This window comes from Mixophyes fleayi, chromosome 5 (assembly GCF_038048845.1).
Source record: "Mixophyes fleayi isolate aMixFle1 chromosome 5, aMixFle1.hap1, whole genome shotgun sequence".
In the NCBI taxonomy this organism is placed as follows: Eukaryota; Metazoa; Chordata; class Amphibia; order Anura; family Limnodynastidae; genus Mixophyes; species Mixophyes fleayi.
Window position 1 is genome coordinate 100,513,026 of NC_134406.1, and position 14,370 is coordinate 100,527,395.

The 14,370-nt window shown below is 36.7% G+C and overlaps 1 protein-coding gene across 5 annotated transcripts in view; it reads left to right on the forward strand.

Annotated features, from left to right (window-relative positions):
• The window catches only part of PDE1C (phosphodiesterase 1C), a 702,427-nt gene that overhangs the window by 642,342 nt on the left and 45,715 nt on the right, over positions 1-14,370 (forward strand). For all 5 annotated transcript variants that reach the window (XM_075212604.1, XM_075212600.1, XM_075212602.1 and 2 more), the window contains 3 exons: positions 2,664-2,745; positions 4,481-4,601; positions 6,301-6,476. In XM_075212604.1, the coding sequence (XP_075068705.1) occupies positions 2,664-2,745; positions 4,481-4,601; positions 6,301-6,476 (379 nt within the window). The remainder of the gene's footprint in view (positions 1-2,663; positions 2,746-4,480; positions 4,602-6,300; positions 6,477-14,370) is intronic.

Here is a 14,370-nt window from a genome sequence, read left to right on the forward strand (position 1 = left end):
TTAAGATTATTGTAGCACTGCTTTCTAGATGCTTCATCAACATCAACATTTATTTCTACAGTACCAGCAAATTTCATAGTGCCTTACAACTGGGAGATGCTTTAGTGTTGTATTGAGATCAAGCTGTTAATTAGAGACTTATACCAGTGCTGATAGATATATGTTCTTATTTATGGTATTTGTAATTTGATGTTATTTTTTGTATATTTTTATTTATAACAACAAGAAATATAAATACAAACAATGTCAACATAGTTGCAAAACTTCAAATTTATGAATATAAAACTGGTTAAACGAAATATAACTGTGACACCATTGGTGTCCTGTAATAAAAGAAATAATCATAGAGAAAAAACAGCTGTTGTTATTTTTCATGGTGAATATTAAATACAATGTTTTGTTTGAAGTTTATAGGTTTTTCAGACATTTAGTGCTGCCCTTTTCCTTATTTCTGGTTATTTGTACTCACTGGCCTTAATACTGCTGGGCTTTTGCCTAAATTATGCCCCCTCTAGTGGCTGTCCACTCTTTTCTGGTGGCTGGCCACATCCCTCAGTGATGCACTGACGGTTTGTTGCAGCACTCACACTGTTTCACGGCCCTACCTTAATTTTCTCCGAGTGGGCCCCTCATACCTGAGTTAGACATTAGTAATAAGGAGAGCTAGATGCAGGTGGTGCAGTGGGTATGGGGCCCATAGGTGAAGTGAGCCCAGTGCATGTGCTGCTATAGCCCATGCTCTGCAGTGTAGTCTCGCTTGGGCTTTCAGCATCGCCCCTGCATATCAGCAATGCTGAAGTCACCCCCACCCCTACACACACACACACACACACACACAATCTTTTTCAATGGCTTCCAGAGATGGAATGTAGCTTACCTGGTGATGAGTGTCAGCTGAAAGTACAGAGAGATCCCAATATAGGCTAGCTATTCTAATCTCATATTCTGCATGAAAAGAGGAGAAGAAACTGTTATCTGGAGGATTTATGCTTATTTGTTGTCTGAACTTAGCTGACATTCACATATATTACTTAGTCCCTTGGGTGATCTGTAAGAAGGGTACATTACATTGGTAAAGGCAGTACAGGCTGCCATTATACAGTGAATATTGGGATGTAAACATTGAGTCATTGGGAAGACAAAGACGCACTATATAATGTAAATTGCAACAAGAAAGTAAATTGATTACCTTCAAGGTCAAAATAAACAGAATACACTATAAAGGTTGAAGGCTTAAGATTGAAATGAAATACATTAGATAAAGGTATTGCTTTAAAAATATCTACACATTTATTTTGAGAGTTTTGTTTAATCTGAGAGCATCTTTAATGATCTATTATTTGCACTCTACTTATACAATTACCAAACAATACCCAATATAACAAAGATGTATCCAATGCTTACAATAATGCACAAAAGTGTTGCTAAAATATAGTTGCATTGATACTTGGAACAATACGCTCTGCGATAATTCCCAGTTATCTGGATCAGTTATAAATGGCATCAGAGTAGGATCCAGTTAGGAACAATACAATGTATATAATATAAATGAGTTCTGGAACTGCTCAGCTATAAATATTTTGTACATTTTGGGTCTGATTCATTAAGGCACGCGCATACTGAGCACAATGTTTTAAAACGCACATAAATCGGGTATATATACACCTGAATTCAACAAAGAGCCAATGTGAGATACATGCGGTGATGAATAAGGGTGTAGGGTAGCTCTGCTCTACTAGACAAGACACTGCAGGGTACGTCCAATCCATATGTGGGATATAAAATCACAAAAGAGCGCACAAAAAAAAATAACTATTCAATTAATGTCACCTTAATATAAGCATTAATGATAAAACATAAAAAAGTGTTTTGCTTTTTTTCTATGACATACATTTATGAGTACGTTATGAAAGTCTATTGTAAATAAAATATTTTTTTCTAGCTGCTCCTGATTGCAAACACATGTAATAGCATGTATACTCAGCCGTCATCACTAATCAGCACTTACACCGGACCTGTACCTGGAGCAAGAGATATGCCAGAAAATTGCATACCTTAGAGATTCCCATATCTTGAATCTGACACTGTTGCGTGCTCTTGAGCTAGGCACACCCTTATAGTACATTGACTATGTGCATCCCACTCCCCTTCCGTCCCTGAAATCGTAATCTGTCGTATGCGTCATTTGCACTCGAAAATGATGAATTGGAAGCTGCTACGTTCTGTGGCGTATGGTCCAATTCTAGGCGTGCACAGAGTAATCAACCTAGATTGAAACTTGCATGTATCTTAAGAGAGCATACGGCTGAAAAACAAGTACCTGAGAGATGCCCAGAGCTTGAATCGGATGCTGCTAGCATTCACTCGAGATTGGCACCCCTTACTGTACATTCACTTCAGGCAAACACCCCTTCTCTGCATTGCCATAAAATCATAAAAAGTGTCCTTTGCGCTCGAAGACGAATTGAACGTTGTTGCATTCTGTGGCGTATGAGCCGGTTCTGGGCATGCGCTGAGTCATTTTGCGGATTGTACACACAAAATTGCCGTTTATGTCCCTAAATGAATCAGACCCTTTGTCTGTTTAATTCAGTTTTGAATGGTTAGTCTGTATAGAATTGTAAAAAATCAATTAAATAATACATAATATTTTCTATTCCCAGGGTGACAAAGAATCAGAACTCGGCCTTCCATTTTCTCCACTGTGCGATCGCAATTCCACAATGGTTGCTCAATCCCAAATAGGTGAGAATACCTAGAGGTTTTGCATTTTTATTTAATGTGTAAAAAGAACATTGGAATACTTGGAAAACGCATGCATTCTTTTAGCAGTGTATTTTGTGATCAATTATGAGTGTAAAGTGTACTGGCATTTGTGCACTAGCTATTTCTGCCTAAGACATTCAGAGCCATCTCCCTTCCCTTTCTCAAGAATCACGGCTGAAGGGCAGTTAAATTATTTATGAGAGGAGTGAGACCAAATAATAAACATCACTCTTTATCACACTGTAACCAAATGTGCTCAAAAAAAGGAATGTATATATATATATATATATATATATATATACACAACAACAATAAGACAGACGCTCTCAGAAACGTTGTGGCTGGTGTAGTCATTCAGAATACATCATGTGACTTAAATCAGGGAATTCTTTTAACAACTTTTTTTTGTATGTCATGCTCTATTGTTGCACCAATACATGTATCATAGGATGTGCTCAGTGTCTTAAAACCACCCCCTCTTTCTTTAGGGTGCCAAACACAGTAAAACTGTTATATGATCTCATTCATACTATTTCTTTTGCACATTTCCACTACAGAACACTGTCCATAGGAAATCCAAGACACGTGGCAGGGTTCATTTATAGTACATCTACAAATCAACAGCAAGCAAACAATGCATATGTATAGTATATCTGCATTTATTTATATAAAGGAGGAATAAATGTCTTGATGAAGCAAAACTCTGTTTTATAGTTAATGCCCCTTTTTTGAAGACTTTCACTGAAATCTTTTGACCTTATGGTTATGGTTCATTTGTGAAGGAATTCCTATATGAACCTTTAAAAGTTCTGTGAATCATTTGTTATATTTTCCTCTCCATATCACCAGAATGATAACGTACGGAGAACTGGTCAGACAGACAGTACCCCGAAATCCACCCAATGCCTTTGTTATTTATTTATTTATTTTTTGGTACACCAAACACATACTTGCATACGCTGTTATTTTCTCTTGCAGTTTGTTCCTTTTAGGCCAGATCAGTCTGAAATTGTGGTGTGTGGGTCCAAAACTAATGCCAGATTATATACATGCAAATCTGATCAGCCAGGCACTGCATTCTTATTGGCAAACTTTTTGCTGGAGGGTTCCCTTGTTATCCTTCTGTTCAGACAGGTCCGCAATACCTGTTGGTTTCAGATCTGGCCATTTGGCGTTTTGAAGTAACAATAGTGTGGTAGTGCAGTACTGTGCAGTAGTACAGTATTTTAGTCACTTTCTTTTTTTATCCTGCAATTTAAGTTACTTGCAACAAAATTGTATTTATGTGTGTTCCTTTTTTTTTTATACAATGGCTCCATCTAGTGGAGACTATACACTCATGCATCAACAATACACAAACCTTTTTCAAATTATACATGTTTTAATGATGTTGTTGTATGTTTCAAAAGTCCACTTTTGGACAACCCCAACCTCCATTAATATAACCTGCATTTTAGGCTGCGCATTGTCACCCAGTGAAGCTCTATGGAGCTATATTAAAAATAAATGGATTGAGTGTGTTCTCCAGTATTGGATCTAGTTCCCAGCTTTTGGTAACAGGGAAGGTTCCAAGTGGGACCACACTATTTGCCATATAGGACAGCAGGTTACATTACAACCCCTTAAAGAAAAGAGTGTTAAGTAAAAGGTGCTAAAAAATTATTTGATTTTAGTACTAGTACTGACTATTGTTTAATAAAATTCTATTGCTTAGGTTTTATTGATTTCATTGTGGAGCCTACGTTTACCGTGTTGACAGACATGACAGAGAAAATTGTAATTCCACTCATTGATGAGGCCTCACGGTCTGGGCTCACAGGATTTAGGCGATCTAGGTAAGTTTTTTGCTATTTTCAACTATGATGAACTGATACTCAGCTACCGCAGCGACACTTGCCCTGAGCGGTAAGGGTTAACTTACCATTTTGCCACGACAGTCACCAGCAATGTACTCATGCATGAGTAAGCTAGCGGTCTTGCACACGCACAGTAAGTGGAAAGCCCAGATTTTAACTTTTAGTTGCACTTATTAAAAAAAAGAGTTAATATTAGAAAATATTAGAAAAAGAAAAGAAAGTAAAAATGTTTAAACATTGAAAAAAAATATTTATTCAAAGAATAAAGGGTTTTTCTTTGATTTTCTTCTGTTATCGCCATCCTGACATGACAGTAAAAAAAACCAGTGTAACAGATTCTTGTTAAATGGACTTCTCCATGCAAAGTCATGGGCTTCTCCGGTGAAAGCTGTCGAGTATTACTGCAAGTGGGGGTTAGCAGGGGAAACCTGGCTTTATGAATAGGTTTTATAACAGAGTAGCTCTATTTAAGGAATGATTTAACTTCAGTGATAAAAATTTGTTAGGTCTAGTCCAGAAAAAAGTACAGTACCTTTTATTAATATTTTGATTATCTCAAAAACAGACATCATAAATGCATAACTGTGAAAATAAAAATTAGAAAAATATACAACACAACGCAGATAATATATATAGCTTACATTTATATACAGCTTACATTAGTGAGCTTCTTGAGTTTCATATTTACCTGTCTTTAGTCACCTCCATGCTGTTGTCACTAGCTTTAGGAAAGTAGGCACCTGCAACTATATTGAAACGCCATTGAAACATCAATACAATCTATATACCTAGATGAAATAATAAATGGTATTTCAATAAGAATAGTTTTAGAGATGTTACAGTTCATTACAGGGGTATGAAGGATAACTTCTGTACATTACTGGCCTAATTCGTCAAGGCGCATATTCTGACCGCAACCGGTGTTTAGTATTATATGCAAGTATTCAGGCTTTGCATACTCCCGGATTCATCAAGGCACAGATCTAAAGATGCAAAAGTTTGCTTTTGAAATCGCGGGCAGGTCTGCTGTGCTCTACTACACAAGACGCTGCAGGATGCGTCCAATACTTATGTGGATTATAAACTTGCAAAAAAACGCACAGGAAAATAAAAAAATCTTAAATCGATTTCACCTATTTCACAGTTTAAAAAAAAAAAGGTGGTTTTTTTTACATTTTTTCTCTCCATGAAATACATTTATATTGTTTTTAATGTCTACTGAACATTAAATACATTTTTACAGTTGCTTGTGATTATAAACATATGTTATAGCATGCATACAAGACGACTGTCAATGCTACTGGTTTGGACTTAGACTAACCCTTTAGCTGGAGCAAGAGATATGCCACAAAAATAAGTAACTTTGAGACGCTCAGTGCTGGATTCAGACGTGGATGAGTGCTCTTGAGTTTGGTACGTCCCTACTATAAATTCACTACGGCAAAAAACCCCTTCCCCGAAATAGTAGGCTGTAGTAAATGTCATTTGTGTACGAAAACGTAGCAGACAGGGGTGCATTCACAGTGGTATCTCCCGGTTCTGAAAATCGGCAGATATCTGCCTTAATGAAACAAGTTCCTTGTGAAATAAGAACATTTGATTGTATTGGTAAACGTAAGCAGTTAATTGCACTGCACTCTAATTTATTATACTGATTTACATTGATTCATTTTCACAGTTTGAACAGCATAACTCCCTCAGAAGTTAAAAGATCGAGTGTGAAGAGCACTGGATCAGAAGGAAGTGCCTCTTTGAATTGCTCAATCCTCACTGTGGACTTCAAAGGCTTTAAAAACACCTGGTATGAAGTTGTGCAACAGAACAGAGAAAAGTGGAAGGCACAAGGAGCCAAAGGTAATTGATACCTAGAGGGAACAAATGTGTCTTTGTTATAATTATTATTTGCTATACATCAGTTTACACTTTACACAGTAGTTAATCATTTAAAATGATATATAAAAGTTACATTTAAAAAGCAACAGACTTCTTAATACATAATATGATCTGATAAAATTACATACTGAGATGATTGTTTTACTATATTATAAGTAACAATGCATGAACTATTGTGAAATATAAAGATAGGAAAAACCCAGTGGATGACAATTATGACTCAATAAGGCTTACTCTGACTATTTTGTATTGGTTTAGGTTTAAACAGTTTTTATTGCTTTAATTCTAATTATATATAGCAGTTGAAATAAAAAAGTATATATTTTCTTCTGAACATCCACATGGAACTTCCAGGCATTAACTGCTCACAAGACTGTTATCTTCCAATTAATAATCCCCATCACCTTGAGAAGGTTGCAAAAGTTGAGAATCTCTATCTCTAAATTGTTTGAATTCTTAAGGGCATAGACTTAATAAGGTGTTCAAACTGTGGCAAGAGTTTGCCTGCCCACTTCCAACTCCATGTTAAGGGCAGAGTAGTGTGAGATCCTCAACTGCAGGAACCTCCTCACGAGAAGGTGAACACCTTTAGCAGCCCCCTTTACTAGAGACTACTTATGTTCCACAGTACTCAATTGCCCCCAGGACTTAAGCTCGGGTAGTAGCAGTTGTTGATCCAGGACTTACCCGGTGAAGTGGACGGAACATGGTAAGAGATAGGAGCAACCAGGATATTGTTGGTAACTCAGAGCCAGACAGACTGAGGATAATGCAGAGTAATCTGGCACCTATCTTATGGAGTAGACAGCTGACGGTATCAGGTAATGAGCAGCTAGAATGTATTTGGCAGATCTTAGAGTCAGATGGGCAGGGATTAATGGAGAGTAGTCTGCCCCTCACCTGGTGGAGTGGACAGCTCACGTTAGCAGGTAGTGAGCAACCAAAATGTATTTGGCAGAACTCAGAGTCAGACAGGCAGGGACCAGAAGTAGAGAAGACAGCAGAATCCTTTAAACAAGCCAGGGGTCAGGGCAGGTAGAGATATGAGGGCATTAGCAGATTGAGATAGGACAGCAGAATCCTTAGAACAATCAAGGTCAAAAGCAGAGAACAGAACAGGTCAGGATACAAGACACACTAGGTCAAGCTGGAGCAATCACCAGCATTGGTATGCTGCCAGGAAAAGGTTTATAAAGGCAGCAGTACCAATCAGAATCTGCAGGATAATTAGCTGCATGGATGTGGTAAGCAATAGCACAGCTGCCAGACTGGGAGCTGAAGAGAAGCTTGTTGCTATTTACCTAGAAGCCAGCTGAATCAGTGAACTGCAGGATTGATCCTACACATGGTTGCAGCAGTGATGCACAACTGACAGGTCTGACAAACAGGAGAGATGCTATTTCTTAACACTCCATTGATTCCCCGAGTTGATTCAAATGTATTAATCCAAATAGCTTGACTAGATTGAGATCTGGCGAATAGGCATGCATTGCTTTAATCTGAATTTGCTGCCAGGTTCCTGGAACTATTCCCAGTATTTTCTTAGCTCTACATACAATTTACTAACAGGGCCGTCTTTTCCACTGGGCATGATGGGAATGATGGGCAAGTGCCCGGGGGCCCCAGGGGCAACGGGGCCCCATAGGCAGGGCTGTTTCTTAATTAGACTAAATTATCCTGCAAAAAAAAACAACTTACCTTTCGCGGTCAGGCAGTCAGGGGACGTGGCGATCCGGCTCCCTCCCTGTATCCCCTTCTCCGTCCTGTGCTCGTACTGAATGTCTTTCGTGACGTCATCACGCCTGACATTTTCATTGAGGAGCACAGCACAGCACGGAGGAACCATGACGTGAGGAGCAACAGAGAAGCAAGCGACATTCAAAGAAGCAGAGAACAGAAAATAAGAAAAAAAAGAAGAGAACCAGGGCGTGAAATCGGAGAACAAGGCGATTGAAAGGTAAGTGAAGGGGGGATTTGATTTTTTAGTTGCTGTACTTCAAGGGTGGCAGAGCAAGTACATTAAAAAAGGTTTTATATATATATATATATATATATATATATATATATATATATATATATATATATATATGTGGTCACCTGCCATGCACCTGCTATAATCAGTCTCCGATACAGTACAACATGGTTGGTACATGTTGGTTAACTAGGAGATGGTGAAATGGTATGTGGTGAGTAGAAGTAGGTGGTAGGTGTACAGCTGAGGTAACAAAATATGCCAACACTACAATTTGGGCAAAAGAGTGAGGAAAAGGGGTTAGGGAGGGAGAGTCAATTAGGGGCGGGAGCAAAGCAGAGCCAGCGAGAGGGCAGGCAGCAGGGAGGGAGAGGAGAGGACCATATTGTGAGAGAACAGTAAGAGGGGTAAGGGCCATTCTACCTGGCATACTAGCCACTCAGTTTAAAACTGGGGTGGGAATTAGAGAAAGCTGATCATGTACACAGAGGAGAAGGATTAGCCCCATCACCTTTGTGCTGCACAAACATGGCATGTAAGAGGGGTGCAGGACATTTCCTGCCTTCTTAATAATATATTATACAGCAACAAGCTAGTTCTCCTTTGGTTCTGCTTATTTCAAAATTAAATGAAAAAATATATAGAAACTTTAGCACTTAGAGGGCCTGATTCATTAAGGAAAGTAAATCAAAAGAAGGGAGTAACTGTGCACCTTGGCAAAACCATGTTGCATTTGAGGGGAGGTAAATTTAAAATATAATGGCAGTTTTTCATTTGAGCTGGGCATGTCCTAGATCAACTTTAAATTTCAGTATAAAATAAAAGCTATAAAGTATTTGTCTGCTACATGAAAACAGGTAGTATTTAACTAAAGTGCAAAACAATTAACAATTAACAATTGTTTTCCCTAGTTGATTCAACTTGCTAATGATATATTTTGAATTCTAAAAACTATTTGCTATACTTTGTTAGAAATTAATATGTACCAATTTGTACCAATGTGATTAAGCAATTTCAGAAAGCTGTCAGTATATAATAATTTTAATGTACAGCAAAGTATCTTAGGGGTCTATTACCATTCAACAGTGATGTGAGAGAATTTCTTTCGCAGTGATAGAAAATTTCTCTCATCGCTATTTTACAATAAATTAGAATGATACTCAGCTCTCTAGCGATACTAGTGGGCAGTGGTAAGGTTTATTGCTTTGCCAGGCCATTTGGAGAGTATATGCGCATGCGATAGGTGAAAAATAGAAAACATTATTCATTCCTTTAGATTAATAAAATATGCTTTATTTACATAACAATGCATTTTTTGGTTCCAGAGTCGCTGCTATTGCCAACCTGTGACGGCGATAGTAGTAGCAGAATAGTGGAGATACATGTACCCCTGGCTGTCCATGGTAAATAGATTTCCCCTTATTTTGCATAAGGAAACCTTGACCAGAGACACTGCCAGTGAAAGCTTGTGCAAGTCCGAAGAGCAAAGGGTTCTAATACACTACCTGTTCTTGCTCATCCTATACATGATATCAGAAAAAATAATACAATAAAACTGCAAAATCACAACAAATGTTTCACCATGTATAATCAATTGTGAAAAACAATGAGTAATAAAAAATTCCTATAGAAGCGTAAGAAAAATACATGAATAACCTGCTAAATAAGGAAATGCAACCAAAGTTACAGAGGTAATAATTTCATGAGAAAAAAATAATGGTAACAAATCAATCACTATAGTATGCTAATTCTAATTGTAATGTAACTATAAATGATTAAATACAATTAAATACACAGATAAAAACATATTAATTCAGGGACTGTATAGATATTCAGTCATTGTCTCAAAGATTGGCAGATAGCACATTATACATCAATTTGGTCCACTTCTTTAACCATACTAATGTCTAATATTTATAGTGTCCAAGGGAACAACATTTCTACACCTTGCATCTGCATCAGTGGTTAATAAGTTGTGTCACAAACACCCTCTAAGCATCCCTGACTTCATGTGCCACCAACTATTGAATAGGGCAATAGCACACACTATGCTCCTTGTTACATCCAGGTTAGTAATGCACACACCAGCAATCAAAGGGTTAACACTTAACACCTCAAGACTCTGTTACACAAATGTACAATAAAAGGCTATTGGATTTGTTAGAGTAGCAAGGATAAACGTATTCAATTTTAGATTTAATATACAATGGTACCGGGCATTTGGATATAATAAAAAAAAACCTTAACAAATGACAAACAAAAATAAATGTATAAATATTTGTAGCCACTAATACAGCGCTCTATGATCCTAGGAGCAGCCAAAATCTTGAGAAAGGGTATACTGCCTAAAGGGATCTATATGGACAATAAAATCAAGACATTCAGCGCTAACTATTTCTCCTAGAACAACAACACAGATGATCAGCACATATTGAAAACTTCACAATAATAAAAAACAATTATTGTTTGCAATGAATTCATATAGCAGTCTCTATCTTAAAGGAGGATTAGAGATGGTCATTCCACGCTGTAAGTGGTTTGCTTCAAAACAAAATTCACCTCCCCATCACCTTTGTGGTAGTAATATAAGGTGGACTCCTACCAGATTGATGAATAATATGGGCTTGTAAGTATTTGAAGGACTTCTCCCAACTCAAGATCTCCTTATAGCATGTATCTCTCTGTTCGTCTCCTCTCCAGCAATGATGACACCAGTATTATATTTAAAGAAGAGAATAAACGGAATCTAGCGTAATATTGTTAAAACACTCCACAATTTATTAAAAACTTAAACATAAAATCACATTGATGTGTGAATGCTCCTACCAGAACTCAGGTTCTTATCGCATAAAGTGTAGAAGTCAGATGTTATTGACCCCGGGATAGCTTTCTCCACTTCTATGTAATAAAATCGATATGAGGCAGGCTATCAACACATCTCCATAAATCAGTCTTATCGCTCCGAAGCGTTTCAACCGTCTTGTGGTCTTTGTCAAGGAGATATGACTGATCCTGAGAAATCTTAACTATTTAAACCGGATGTGGCCAGTCCGGAATAGTCACAAGCCAAATACATCGCATTGAACAAAATACAGAAAAAATACATATGATGTATAGCAGTAGATAGGTATACATAACAATAGATGGAAAAACACAAGTAAGAATTCAATTACCCATAATTCATATAAAATGCCGTTACCGATCCGTAACCACTGAGCCGGATGTGACATATCGGCACCAGTAAGAATCATGGGAAACGTATTCCAAAAGTCATATGCAGTGGAATGCATGGTGATATGTGAACCGGATATGACGTATCGCAACCAGCGCTCACTGTTTAAATGTTATTCATATCTTTTTAAAACAATTGTAGGTATATCTAAGATAAAAATACACGCTGTATACAATATGACATAATAGATCACAAATCCATACTTCGTACAGTCAAACCAGAATACAATACAACATTAAAACCATTCAAGTTTTTAAAGAAAACACTTCAACTCAAAGTCCTTATTAAGTCCATGAGGGGTCAGGCTGTTGAGTTGAAATATCCACTTCATTTCCATCTGGGACAATTTGGTATCTATAGCCCTGTATTTCCAAGTGGGTTTAACTGTGTCAATACCTATAAAATAAATAATTTCCTTCTCATTGCAGGAGTGATGTGTTTTAAAATGAGCAGACAAAGAGTGGGTTTCTAGACCTCTTTTAATATTGTAAAGATGTTCACTCATCCTTTTCTTTAACATCCTATAGGTCTTACCCACATAGATTAAGCCACATTTACATGCAATCAAATAGATTACATTAGTTGAATGGCATGTAATAAATTCCCGTATATGGAAAGTTTGATTATTGGCTGTAAATTCCATAATTTTATTTTTAGGATTATTATGAGCTGTGGATCTACACATCTGGCAGCTCCCACACCTATAAAAGCCTTTGTTTTTAATGGTACCCATTTTTGATGTTTCATTTGGGAGTGTGCCTCTTACCAAATGATCCTTTAAGTTTGAGGATCTTTTATAAACAAATTTGTTTTTTTTCGGAAGAATGTCATTCAAAACATTATCTTTCAGCAGAACATTCCAATGTTTGCATATTATATGTTCTATTTGTTTATAATCTTTATTAAACTTCGTAATAAACGATACATCCTTATTGTTTTCCAACTGATGAGGTTTTTCAGAATATATCAAATCCTTCCTATTTATCTCCAGAACTCTGGATTGAACAGTCTCCAATAACTCAATATCGTATCCCCTTTGTAAAAAATTAGACTTCATTTCCTCTATTTGATGGGAGAAAACCTGCTGTTCTGTGCAGTTCCTTTTTAATCTTAAAAACTGGCTATATGGAATCCCATCCAGCCAGTTCCTATGATGTTGACTATTCTTATAGATATAGGAATTGACATCTGTGGGTTTTCTATAGCATCTAGTGTGAACATTTCCATGATTAATATATATCTCCAAATCCAAGAAGCATACAGAACTTGTACTCTTATTAAAGGTAAGTATGATATTCCAATCATTGTTGTTAAGATTGGTGCAAAATAAGTTCAGGGTGTCTAAACTACCTAGCCACACAAAGAAAATATTGTCTATATATCTTTGCCAGGATACCAGGTCCGCCCCAAGACTAATGTGGTGATGTTCCCAATATGCCATGAATAAATTGGCATAGCTTGGGGCGAACCTGGTACCCATGGCTGTCCCTTTTTTTGGAGATAAAAGCCACCCTGAAAATAAAAATAATTGTTCTGTAAAATAAATTGGATACCCTTGATAATAAAGGATTTTAGGTTTTCCGAATAATCTGAAGCATTTAGAAAGAATTTTATGGCTTCTACCCCCTTCTGATGGTCAATGATGGTATACAAAGATGTAATATCTGCAGTGACTAATATCCAACCATCTTTCCATTTTATAGTGTCTAGATGTTTTAAGACGTCTTTAGTGTCCATGAGAAATGAGGGATTTTTAATCACTAAAGGTTGTAAATAAAAAGTCAATGACAGCATGACAGCGGAAAGGTTAGATGTAATACTATTGATCACCGAAATAATCCGGCGGCCAGGGGGATTGACCATACTTTAATGGATTGTAAATATAAGGCGTGGTGGGATCTTTAACCTAAGAAACTTAAATTGATCCTTGTCTAGTGTATTTTCTGAAAAGTCCGCTAGAAACTGTTCAAATTCGTTGTTAATCCTAAAAGTAGGATCACTTTTCAATTTCGTATACGTTTCCTCATCATCCAACTATCTCTTAATCTCGGATACATAATTGTCATAATTCATAACAACTAACCCTCCCCCTTTATCAGGGGGTTTGATAAGAAATATTTTGAGTATAATATTTACTGAGATCATCTAACACCAATTTACCAAATGTTTCTACATAGGGGCCCTTTACATGGGTGGGATAAAATACTGATTTATTTTTAAACACTTTTTTGTTGTTATAAATATTCTGAGATGTACTCGGTACATTTTCGTCCATAGAGGAGGTTTTCTCATTTATTTTGAAGAATTTTTTAAGAGATAATTTTCTCAGAAATTTATGAGTGTCAACAAAAATCTCAAATTCATCCACTTTAGAGGTGGGGGCAAATTTCAGCCCTTTTTTTAATAAAGATAATTCATTATCCAACAAAACTTTAGAGCTTAAATTAAAAACTTCATTTTTTTCTGAATTCTCCCTATTTAAAGGTTCTTGATTCTTTTTTTTAGTTTTTCTAAGTTGTTTCTTATTCAACCATTTCTCAATCTTTTTAGTTTTGTTGCCACAAATATGTATAGTAATGGTATATGGTTCCCTCAAGATTGCACTCTATCTACCCCCACTCTTCTGATCTTTGCTGGTGTAAATGTGGACA